The 13,134-nt window shown below is 44.4% G+C and overlaps 1 protein-coding gene across 1 annotated transcript in view; it reads left to right on the forward strand.

The window, feature by feature from the left end:
* The first annotated feature begins 702 nt into the window (after positions 1–702).
* BDP1 (B double prime 1, subunit of RNA polymerase III transcription initiation factor IIIB) overlaps positions 703–13,134 on the forward strand; it is a 181,172-nt gene continuing 168,740 nt past the window's right edge. The window contains exon 1 of the mRNA XM_068261235.1: positions 703–1,004. Coding sequence (XP_068117336.1) covers positions 790–1,004 — 215 coding nt within the window. The 5' untranslated portion in view covers positions 703–789. The remainder of the gene's footprint in view (positions 1,005–13,134) is intronic.

The raw sequence follows: 13,134 nt of genomic DNA on the forward strand, positions 1-13,134 counted from the left end.
ACACAAGCAGGCTGTATACACCCTTCCTTTTGAATCTCAAGAGATCATTTGTGTGTTTCTTTCCCCCTGCAGCTATCTTCCACTGAAGTGTCAGGCTGTTTCTTCCTGCAGAGTGCAGACAGCTCTGCCTGTACGTAATTCGTCAGTATGTGAAAGCCCAGCCAGCTCAGAGGAGGATTTATCCAGCTTGTAAAAGATAAGAGAGAAGAGAGAAGCTGCCCTAATCTAAATAATACACAGGCAGTGTGCAGAGAGGGGCCTGGAGGGGGGAGATGCATCACAGAACCACAACACTGAAGAACTTGGCAGCCTTCCAGACACAGGCTGACAAGTCTGACAAGAGAGAGATAAGTTGATTTATTACAGAGATGGTGATAGTAGAACGTGCTGCAGTAAGCCAGAACACATTAGAATAGCTCTTGGAACTTGTAGGATGAAAAAAAACAGGATGCAATTTTTGTTACGGAGTCTCTTTAAAGTGTCTAGTCTTATCTTTACTAGTCTGTAAAAGCAGCGCGCAGAACATGAGCACAAACTCGTCAGGTCTGTGCGACCAGCAGCTGATATTCCTGAAAAAAACTACAGCCAAGGAACTAGCTGATGACGTCAGGTCAGCCTGTCGCGGCAAGATGATGTCATTGTGAAATAGCTCTATCCTGGCCATACATGTCTCATTTCCCACCTCCTCAGTCCCACGTGATAGGGCTGGTAATGAGAGCTGTGCTGCTCGGTGTGTATGTTAGGGGATCGCGGGATGAAGAGAAGTGGAAGGGGTGAGTCGATCGCAGCATGATCCGCAGATCAAGGCTCAGTTTCAAGCCTAATGTGAGGCCGGGTGGCCGGGCTCCGGGAAGCAGGGATGGAGGAGCCGCCCCCCAGCCAGCAGAGCCCGCACAGTCCGGGGAGAATGTGGTGACAGAAGGCCCGGAGGAGAGTGACAAACTCACGTTGTGTCCTGCTGACAGAGGAGAAGAGCAGTCCCAGGAGCCCACCGGCCCAGAGCAGTGAGTGCCGCAAGTTCTCAACTTACAATGAATAACGTGAGCTTCAGCGCGGATTATTCTACTAGGTTCTGTACCTACAGTGCAGCTGCCCAGCCACAAGACCTGTAGAATTCTTATGTGAGAGTGAATAAAGGAATGATTTGGAACCGCTAATTAGCCTTCATTACTGGCTGATATATATATATATATATATATATATATATATATATATATATATATATATATATATATATATATATATATATATATATATATATCTAAGGTTGATCATATTTCTATTTTTTTTTTCCCTAGCCAGCACATTTGATAACTTTGGATCTTCTATAACAGCCCAAGTTATTTTATTATTATTGATTTACAAAAGCGCCAACATATTCCGTGGCGCTTTACAAAGTAAGAAACAAACGTGGGGTACATAACATTACAGGCCATAGTATACACCAATATACAAAATACAGAATTGGTAATTACAGTGACAAAAGTAACATGTTGTATACAATGTATTACTAATTCCAAGACCCAAAAGGGTGAGAGAGCCCTGCCCTTGCGAGCTTACACTACAAATGAATAGGGGGGAACAAGAGGTGGAGTAGTATACAATATTTATATCTAGAGGCAGTGTGCTTTTATGTTATCTAGTAGGAGTGCAACTTGGCCTGAGATCAATGGGGGAGTTGCCTAAGGTAGCACCTATGCTTTTCAGAAAAAGTTGGAGAGATCCGGATGTGTTGTGGAAAGGCATTCCAAAGGAAAAGTGAAGCACGTTCCAACTCATGTGTAGGTGAATGCAAGGAGGTAATTCTAGAGGTTACGGTTAAACATTTAAACTGGATCCTAGGGATAATTGGTAGGCAATGAAGAGCTTGACATAGAGGAGCAGCAGCGGAAGAGCGAGCAGAAAGATGAATGAGTCAAGCAGCTGATTTTAGTACAGCTTAGAGTGGTACCAGTCTATTAGTTGGTAGTCCACAATGTAGTACATTAGAATAGTCCAGAAGAGTTATTATAAGAGTATATACAGTGGTGTGAAAAACTATTTGCCCCCTTCCTGATTTCTTATTCTTTTGCATGTTTGTCACACTTAAATGTTTCTGCTCATCAAAAACCGGTAACTATTAGTCAAAGATAACATTATTGAACACAAAATGCAGTTTTAAATGATGGTTTTTATTATTTAGTGAGGAAAATAACTCAAAACCTACATGGCCCTGTGTGAAAAAGAAATTGCCCCCTGAACCTAATAACTGGTTGGGCCACCCTTAGCAGCAATAACTGCAATCAAGCATTTGCGATAACTTGCAACAAGTCTTTTAAAGCGCCCTGGAGGAATTTTGGCCCACTCATCTTTGCAGAATTGTTGTAATTCAGCTTTATTTGAGGGTTTTCTAGCATGAACCGCCTTTTTAAGGTCATGCCACAACATCTCAATAGGATTCAAGTCAGGACTTTGACTAGGCCACTCCAAAGTCTTCATTTTGTTTTTCTTCAGCCATTTAGAGGTGGATTTGCTGGTGTGTTACTGTTTTGGGTCATTGTCCTGCTGCAGCACCCAAGATCGCTTCAGCTTGAGTTGACAAACAGATGGCCGGACAGTCTCCTTCAGGATTTTTTGGTAGAAAGTAGAATTCATGGTTCCATCTATCACAGCAAGCCTTCCAGGTCCTGAAGCAGCAAAACAACCCCAGACCATCACACTACCACCACCATATTTTACTGTTGGTATGATGTTCTTTTGCTGAAATGCTGTGTTACTTCTACGCCAGATGTAACAGGACATGCACCTTCCAAAAAGTTCAACTTTTGTCTCGTCGGTCCACAAGGTATTTTCCCAAAAGTCTTGCCAATCATTGAGATGTTTTTTAGCAAAATTTAGATGAGCCTTAATGTTCTTTTTGCTTAAAAGTGGTTTGCACCTTGGATATCTGCCATGCAGACCATTTTTGCCCAGTCTCTTTCTTTTGGTGGAGTCATGAACACTAACCTTAATTGAGGCAAGTGAGGCCTGCAGTTCTTTAGATGTTGTCCTGGGGTCTTTTGTGGCCTCTCGGATGAGTTTTCTCTGCGCTCTTGGGATAATTTTGGTCGGCCAGCCACTCCTGGGAAGGTTCATCACTGTTCCATGTTTTGCCATTTGTGGATAATGGCTCTCACTGTGGTTCGCTGGAGTCCCAAAGCTTTAGAAATGGCTTTATAACCTTTACCAGACTGATAGATCTCAATTACAGTACTTTTGTTCTCATTTGTACCTGAATTTCTTTGGATCTTGGCATGATGTCTAGCTTTTGAGGTGCTTTTGGTCTACTTCTGTGTCAGCTCCTATTTAAGTGATTTCTTGATTGAAACAGGTGTGGCAGTAATCAGGCCTGGGGGGTGACTACAGAAATTGAACTCAGGTGTGATAAACCACAGTTAAGTTATTTTTTAACAAGGGGGGCAATCACTTTTTCACACAGGGCCATGTAGATTTGGAGCTTTTTTTTCCTCACTAAATAATAAAAACCATCATTTAAAACTGCATTTTGTGTTCAATTATGTTATCTTTAACTAATGGTTAACGGTTTTTGATGAGCAGAAACATTTAAGTGTGACAAACATGCAAAAGAATCAGGAAGGGGGCAAATAGTTTTTCACACCACTGTATTAACTTTTTTAGTTGTGTGATGAGTGGGGAAAGTAAAGCTCCTGCAAGCAGACAGAGCGGTTCAGTAATAAAGATCTCTTGATTGGCTGCTGTTATTATATGACTGGTTGTCCATGAGAGTGTGATACTGACTTGTCACTGAGCATATGTTGCATTTTGTCTTTATTAATGGAATATTGTTTATACTTAAAGGGGTTCTGTAGTGTTCTCTAAAAACAAAGTGTCACTTACCTGAGGCTTCTACCGGCCCCCTGCAGATATCCTGCCCTGCGCCATCACTGAAGAATCCTCCGTTCTCCGCCGTGGGTCACCTTCCAATTATTAGTCTAACTAGACAAATGTCACTACTGCTATGGCTGCGCGCTTTCCCGCTCACGTCTCCACGAGCTTACTGCGCAGATGCAGTCTGAAGTTTTCTCTTACTGCACCTGCGCAGTAAGTTCCCGGGGACGGGAGCAAGGATGGGTGCGGCCACAGCCGTGCAGCTGCAGTGACATTCGCCTAGTTAGACAAATAATTGAAAGGTGACCCACGGCGGGGAACGGAGGATTCTTCAGTGACGGCACAGGACAGGATATCTGCAGGGGGCCGGTAGAAGCCTCAGGTAAGTGACACTTTTTGTTTTTATAAAACACTACAGAATTCCTTTAAAGGAGGCATCAGCCGTTTTATGCTACCTTCAGATCTACTTACCTGGGGCTTCCTTCAGCCCCTTGCAGCCAATATGTCAATTGCCGCATCTTCGCTCTCAGCCGCTGGTCAGCCTGCGCAGAACACTCGAGCCCACGTGTGAGTGATTGACAGCAGCACTTGCGCAGACACAGTAGAGGACGACCTCGAGGTCGGCCTCTGCATTGACCGGGGACCCCGGGCCGATGGCTGAGAGAGAAATTGTGATGAGGGACATATCGGCTGCAAGGGGCTGGAGGATGCCCCGGGTAAGTAGATCTGAAGGTAGCATAAAACAGCTGATGCTACCTTTAAAGCAGGGCTGTGGAGTCGGTACAAAAATCCTCAGACTCCTCAGGTTAGGATTCCCTCGACTCCGAGTCCTCTAATTTGCATGTTACAATCTTGTTGATTGAAAGTATGTACATAAAATGCATCTCTTAAGTGCCAAGCAATTTTAAAAGACAACTGAACTGAGAGCTTGCAAGGGAACACAGAATAGAGACACCGAGAAGCCAATATAGTGTAGTATGTACTGGTATTTGGATATGACAAGTAAGTATCTATTTATACTCACAAACATGAGTGATATGGAGGCTGCCATATTTATTCCCTTTTAAACAATGCCAGTTACCTGGCTATCCAGCTGATCTTCTGCCTTTAATACTTTGTCATAGACTTAGGCCTCGTTCACATCATATGCGCTTCCGTGCGCATTTGGAAGTGCATATGACATGGTAACATGCAAGAACGGCAGAAGGGTATAGACAGCCCTTCTGCCGTTCACTTCAAATGCGTTGCGCAGCAGTACGATGTGCTTGCGTATTGCTGCATGCGTTCTGCCCGCAAGTGCAGTGCTGACCCATTCACTGTCAATGGATGGAATCAGCAGTGCAGCGGGTAGCAGCGCAGATGGCGTGTGATCGTATGCGTTGCGTTCCGATCGCATGGCCATCTGCACTGCATAGATGTGAACGAGGCCTAAAACTAGTCCTTGGTAAGAATACTTGTAGAAGTTACAGACAGGAACAAAGAACATCTATCAGGCCCTAGGCAATGTAACTGTCTGTACATGTAAGAGTGATGTGCAGATACTCTGCAGGGGAATGAGGAGATTCTTATGCTTCATACACACTTGAGATAAAAGTCTTTGGAAAAGGCAAGATCACAGACCAATTTTACCCCCTTCCATGTAGTATGAGAGCCATACTCTACACAGTCTATTCTATGGAGCTGCACTCCCCATCAAATAAAATCTTTGCAGGATGCTGCACACAAAGATGCCCGTACACACTCAAATGATCGTTATCTGCAAAAGATCTGTTCCTGCAAAAGATCCATTCCTGCAAAATGCATTCATAGTCTATGATATCTGCAGATCCTCATACACACTTGGTTTAACAGACAATCCTCTGCAGATCAGATCCACCAGGATGGATTTTCAGATCTGCAGATGAAGTCTGTTAAACAAGGTGTGTATGATGATCTGCAGATCTCAGATGAGGGGAAGTATGGAAGCAAAAAAGACAACCCAGCATGCCCTGTAACTCTCTTTTGTGTACCAAATAAGTCATGTAAACTGGGGAATGATAATTTATCAACAAGAAAAGTAATAGCGATTTTAACTTTTCGATTGCCTGATTAGCATCCTTTATTACTTGTTTACCAGATAAAAATAAATAATTGATTTTTGATTTTTATGCCTGACCGTTACTCTTTAGCGAGGTCACGTTCATGCTGTCCACAGTTTGTTTTCCTGTACAGCATATGAAAACAAATTGACCATGACACAGCCCTATGTGAATCAGTGGGCTGTTTATTTGTTTGTTGTTTTATTGTATGAAAAAAATGACAACTTGCCACTTTCATTTTCAGATTACTAGTTTTCATATTTTAAAAGCACTGCGTTGCCTTCAAGAACAAGTATTTTAACACATATGAATGTGTATGATATACATGAGAACTACACATACACTAAAACACAATAGCACAATGTGAATGTTACCAGATGCTGCTCAGATTCAACATTACTAAGAGTCCACGTGAACTTATGAGATAAGAGGGCGGTAGTCCAAAAATGTCCTTTTCGGTAAAGAAAGGATACCATTTTTTTTTTTTAATGTAATCTTTATATATTAAGATACCAAGGGCTTGATTCACAAAAGAGTGATAACTGATAGCACGGCCGTTTTCGGGCGAAGTTTCGCGCACGACTAAACCGATAACTATTTTGCGCAAAAAATCGCGATCACGTGCAAACGCAAAAATTCACGCGAAAACCGCCGTGCTAACAGTTGGCACTCTTTTGTGAATCAAGCCCCAATTGCTAATAAATAGTTTATCTTTTTTGGAACATCGAACATCCCATATACCTGTTTCGGTGTAACAGTATCATTTGGGGCAAGAATTTTTTTTTTTTTTTTTTTTTTTTTTTTTTTTTTTTTTTATAGTCATTGGCCAAGTACAAGTGATTCCTTGTAGTTCTTGTCTGTATTTCAGCAGTGCATTGCTTCGGAGTAGTCTTTCCTGAGGTTACATCACCCCATTGTTATGCTCTCATTGAATATGCACTGTTTACTCACTGTCGTGTTTTTTTTTTTTGTGTGTGCTTTTTTTTACGCAGAGATACTGAGGAGAGCTGGGGGAATGACACAGTGGGGGGCGTGTGTGTGTGTGTGTGTGTGTGTGTGTGTGTGTGTGTGTGTGTGTGTGTGTGTGTGTGTGTGTGTGTGTGTGTGTGTGTGTGTTAAATGTCAACAGACCTAGGGCCATATGCAATTCACTTTTTCACCTGAGTTTTCTCCTAGGAGATAATTATTCATCTTCGATATAAAATAACTTTCCAGCACTTTTCAACTAATAAAGTACCAAAACGTAGGTGAAAGGTACTATCAAATTATTTTGAGTATTTTCTTGCTTTCTGGTTGCTTAAAAAGCATTTTATTGATAAGTTTAAAATTATCACCTAGGAGTAAACTCAGGTGAAAAAGTGAATTGCATGTGGGCCTTAGCCCGTTTTTAGAGACTCTGAAGTCTCTTAAAAATCATCTTTTTATTACAAAATCATCTTTAACATTATTGCCCTAACTATAACGCTGCATCCCCGCAGCTGTAATCTAACTAAATCCGCCCCTAACCACCCGGGGGGCAATCCGGCGAGCGCTTCCGTGAGAGGCAGAGCTTTCAGCTGCAGCTCTGCCTCTCCACGCGTCTGTCAGCGCCGTCACCCATCAATCACTATCTGTCAGCGCTATTTTTTTTTATTAGGTCCTAATCTGCCCTCTGGGGTCTCCTGATCATCCCCCACACCCTCAGATCCTCCCCAGACCCCCCCCCCCCCTGTGTACTGTTTACATCTATTCTCTCCACTAATCACCTGTCAATCACCCCGTCACTAACACTGCCCCCTGGGGGCTCCTGATCACCACACCCTCAGATCCTCCCAGACCCCCCCCCCCTGTGTACTGTTTACATCTATTCTCCCCACTAATCACCCGTCAATCATCCCCTGTCACTAACACTGACCCCTGGGGGCTACTGATCCCCCCCCCCCCCGTATACTGTATACATCTATCCTCCCCTGTAATCACCCGTCAATCATCCCCTGTCACTGCCGCCAATCAGATCAGACCCTAACCTGCCTCTTACGGGCATCTGATCACCCACCCGCACCCTCAGATCACCCACAGACCCACCCTCAGATCACCTCCAAAGTGCATTGTTTACATCTTTGTCTGCCATCTAATCACCCACTGATCACCCATCAATCACCCCCTGTCAATGCTACCAATCAGATCAGACCCCTATCTGCCCCTAGGGCACCTAATTGCCCGCCCACACCCTCAGAACACCCTTTGACCCCCTCCCTGTGTACTGTATACATCTATCCTCCTCTGTAATCACCCGTCAATCACCCCCTGTCACTGCCACCCATCAGATCAGATCAGACCTTAACCTGCCTCTTACGAGCATTTGATCACCCACCCACACCACTAGATCGCCCATAGACCCATCCTCAGATCACCTCCAAAGTGCATTGTTTACATCTGGTCTGCCATCTAATCACCCATCAATCACCCCCTGTCACCGCTACCAATCAGATCAGACCCCTATCTGCCCCTAGGGCACCCAATCACCCGCCCACACCCTCAGAACGTCCTCAGACCCCAGCCCTGTATCACCTCGCCAGTGCATTGCTTGCATCTATTCCCCCCTCTAATCACACCTTGAGACACCCATCAATCACCTCCTGTCACCCCCTAGCACACCTACCCATCAGATCAGGCCCTAAGTTGCCCCGTGTGGGCTCCTGATCACTCGGCCAAACCCTCAGATCCCCCTCAGACCCCCTTCCGATCACCTCCCCAGTGCATTGATTGCATCTATTTTCCCCTCTAATCACCCCCTGAGACACCCATCAATCACCTCCTGTCACCCCCCCTAGCACTCCTATCCATCAGATCAGGCTCAATACAACCTGTCATCTAAGAGGCCACCCTGCTTATGACCAGTTCCACAAAATTCGCCCCCTCATAGACCACCTGTCATCAAAATTTGCAGATGCTTATACCCCTGAACAGTCATTTTGAGGCATTTGGTTTCCAGGCTACTCCTCACGGTTTTGGGCCCCTAAAATGCCAGGGCTGTATAGGAACCCCACAAGTGACCCCATTTTAGAAAAAGACACCCCAAGGTATTCCGTTAGGTGTATGACGAGTTCATAGAAGATTTTATTTTTTGTCAAAAGTTAGCGCAAATTGATTTTTATTGTTTTTTTTCACAAAGTGTCATTTTCCACTAACTTGTGACAAAAAAATAAAATCTTCTATGAACTCACAATACTCCTAACAGAATACCTTGGGGTGTCTTCTTTCTAAAATGGGATCACTTGTGGGGTTCCTATACTGCCCTGGCATTTTAGGGGCCCTAAACCGTGAGTAGTCTAGAAACCAAATGCCTCAAAATGGCCCGTGAATAGGACGTTGGGCCCCTTAGCGCACCTAGGCTGCAAAAAAGTGTCACATGTGGTATCGCCATACTCAGGAGAAGTAGTATGTGTTTTGGGGTGTTACATAGTTATTTTGGTTGAAAAAAGACATACGTCCATCGAGTTCAACTAGTACAAAGTACAACTCCAGCCTGCTCCCTCACATATCCCTGTTGATCCAGAGGAAGGCAAAAAAAAAACCTTACAAGGCAAGGCAAAAGGGAAAAATTCCTTCCCGACTCCAGATGGCAATCAGATAAAATCCCTGGATCAACATCATTAGGCATTACCTAGTAATCGTAGCCATGGATGTCTTTCAACACAAGGAAAGCATCTAAGCCTCCTTTAAATGCATGTATAGAGTTTGCCATAACGACTTCCTGTGGCAATGCATTCCACATCTTAATCACTCTTACTGTAAAGAACCCTTTCCTAAATAAATGGCTAAAACGTTTTCCCTCCATGCGCAGATCATGTCCTCTAGTCCTTTGAGAAGGCCTAGGGACAAAAAGCTCATCCGCCAAGCTATTATATTGCCCTCTGATGTATTTATACATGTTAATTAGATCTCCTCTAAGGCGTCTTTTCTCTAGACTAAATAAACCCAGTTTATCTAACCTTTCTTGGTAAGTGAGACCTTCCATCCCACGTATCAATTTTGTTGCTCGTCTCTGCACCTGCTCTAAAACTGCAATATCTTTTTTGTAATGTAGTGCCCAGAACTGAATTCCATATTCCAGATGTGGCCTTACTAGAGAGTTAAACAGGGGCAATATTATGCTAGCATCTCGAGTTTTTATTTCTCTTTTAATGCATCCCAAAATTTTGTTAGCTTTAGCTGCAGTGGCTTGGCATTGAGTACGATTTTTTAACTTGTTGTCGATGAGTACTCCTAAGTCCTTCTCCAAGTTTGATGTCCCCAACTGTATCCCATTTATTTTGTATGGTCCTAGACCATTGGTATGACCAAAATGCATGACTTTACATTTTTCAACATTGAATTTCATCTGCCATGTATGTGCCCATATAGCCATCCTATCCAGATCCTGTTGCAATATGACACTATCTTCCTGAGAGTTGATGATTCTGCACAATTTTGTATCATCTACAAAAATAGCAACATAGCTCACTACTGCATCTACTAGGTCATTAATAAATAAATTGAAGAGCACTGGACCCAGAACAGACCCCTGTGGGACCCCACTGCTAACAGTCTCCCATTTTGAGTACGATCCATTGACCACAACTCTTTGTTTTCTGTCTATTAGCCAGTTCTTTTGCACCAGACTTTTGTGGGGAACAGTGTCGAAGGCCTTTGCAAAGTCCAAGTATATCACATCTACAGCATTCCCAATATCCGTATTAGCGTTCACTACCACATAAAAGCTGAGCATGTTAGTCAAACAGGGACCTGTCTTTAGTAAACCCATGTTGATGCTGAGAAATAAGATTATTTTCTACTATGAAGTCATGTATAGTATCTCTTAGTAACCCCTCAAATAGTTTGCATACAACTGATGTTAAGCTTACAGGTCTACAATTTCCTGGATCTGATTTTTTTTTGCCCTTCTTAAATAATGGGAAAACGTGGGCTGTACGCCAATACACTGGGACTCTGCCAGTTGAAAGAGAGTCACAAAAGATAAGATAAAGGGGTTTATCTATGCACTTAATTCCCTTAGGACCCGAGGATGCATGCCATCCGGGCCAGGTGCCTTGTCTATTTTTAATTTATTTAGTCTTGCCTTCGCTTCTTCCTGCGTTAAGTATTTAATATTACAGTTAGAAGATTGAGACTCTTCTGCCTCTGTAATTTGCAACAGTGCTGTTTCTTTTGTGAAGACAGAAGCAAAGAAAGCATTTAATAACTCTGCCTTACTTTGGTCATCCACCATTGAGTTCCCACCCTCATCCTTTAGGAGTCCTATACAGTCAACCTTTCTTTTTTTTTTTTTTTTTAGAGTTGATGTACTTGTAAAACGTTTTTGAGTTAGATTTGATATCCCTAGCGATTTGATTTTCAGCTTCAATCTTTGCCAGCCTAATTTCTTTTTTACAATTTTTATTGCACTCCTTATAATTGCTTAGTGCAGCCTCTGTCCCCTCCTGTTTTAGGACCTTATAGGCATTCTTTTTCCTCTTCATTTTATCCCTAACCTTTCTATTCATCCATAGAGGCCTTTTTTTTATTCCTAGACATTTTCTTTCCATATGGGATATACATACTACAATATTGATTGAGAATAAGTTTAAAAGCTTGCCATTTCCCTTCAGTGTCCTCCCCTTGTAGTACATTATCCCAGTTCATTAACCATCCTGGCGGTATGGACGAGCTCAGCTCGTCCATCACCGCCAGAGGCTGCCGCTCAGGACCTACTGGGCCGATTTTAGTGAAATAAAAAGCAGCACACGCAGCCGGCACTTTGCCAGCCGCGTGTGCTACCTGATCGCCGCCGTAGCGCGGCGATCCGCCGCGTGCAGCGGCGAAAGAGGGTCCCCCCAGCCGCCGGAGCCCAGCGCAGCCGGAACAAATAGTTCCGGCCAGCACTAAGGGCTGGATCGGAGGCGGCTGACGTCAGGACGTCGGCTGACGTCCATGACGTCACTCCGCTCGTCGCCATGGCGACGAGGTAAGCAAAATTGCAGCCTTCCTTGTTAATTCTGATCGCCGGAATTACGCTTCAGGAGCGCCCTCTAGTGGGCTTTCATGCAGCCAACTTTCAGTTGGCTGCATGGAATAGTTTTTTTTTTCCCACAATCCTTCAGGGCAAAGGTGAGACGTAGCTCCTCCCAGGAACAGGAACAGACAGCACTTCCCCTATAAAAAAGTCACATGGTTAGTCCACCCTCAGTGCTGTTTGTTCCTGCGTCCAGGCAGGTCGGCATCTCCCCTCTGGGTGAAGCCTGTGTGCTGGGCTGCAGGTGGATCCTTCTGGGTGGCTGAGACTGTGGTACTGAGGCAGTCTGGCCGTGCGCCCCAGGCTGGATCTTTACTGGGGTTTGCCTACCTTTCTCTCCCGCTGCCAGGGAGAGCAAGTGTGGAAGGCGTGGGTTCCCCTTGGCGGCCTTGCGGCAGAGGAGCAGGACGGAGGTAAGCCAGCGGCCATGTGCAGCGTGGAGCGCATTGCGGCCATTAGGACGCTTGGCCGCGTCCGGATGCGTAATTTCCGGCGAGGTATGCCGGATGTAGCAATTTGTAGAGCTGGTTCATTACTCCTTCTGAACCTCCAGTCCGCCCCTCATCCAATTGCGGCAGGCCGGATATGTTTTAAAGGGGAGGCGGCGCAGGCCTGTTTGCACTGTTGCTCAGAGGGAGTTTGGTCCTGCGCTGGACATGAAAGTTTGGAGACATGTCAGACGCTGAGAGGATTGAGAGCAACCAGGCCGCCCAGAAGGTGAGATAATGGCTTCTCTTTCTGGGCTAAATGTGCTAAAGCTGTACAGAGTTACATGCCTTGTTGGTTTTGTTTGTTGCAGGCCAAAACTGAGGCTGCTGCTAAATCTGCTGAGGCTGCTGCTGCAGATAAGCATAGGCTCCCTCCTAATTATAAGAGATGCCCTTTGTGCAATTTTAAGCTAATGTTGCCCTATGCAAAGACTCTGTCAGTTGTGCATAGAGAGGGTTATGAGGGAGGAGCCGGGTCACTCTGTTCAGAATACATTGAGATCCAGATTAATGCTTCATTGGAATCAGTTAAGTCCTCATTATTGAATGCTAATCCATCTACTTCTCAGGTTGCTGTATCTGGAGTATCTGTGACTGAGGTTGATGTTAGTCAGGCTGAGTTTGCAGCTAGTTCTGAGGATTCAGACATTAGAGAAATAAAATCTGA

Source organism: Hyperolius riggenbachi, chromosome 1, assembly GCF_040937935.1.
Source record: "Hyperolius riggenbachi isolate aHypRig1 chromosome 1, aHypRig1.pri, whole genome shotgun sequence".
Classification (NCBI taxonomy): Eukaryota; Metazoa; Chordata; class Amphibia; order Anura; family Hyperoliidae; genus Hyperolius; species Hyperolius riggenbachi.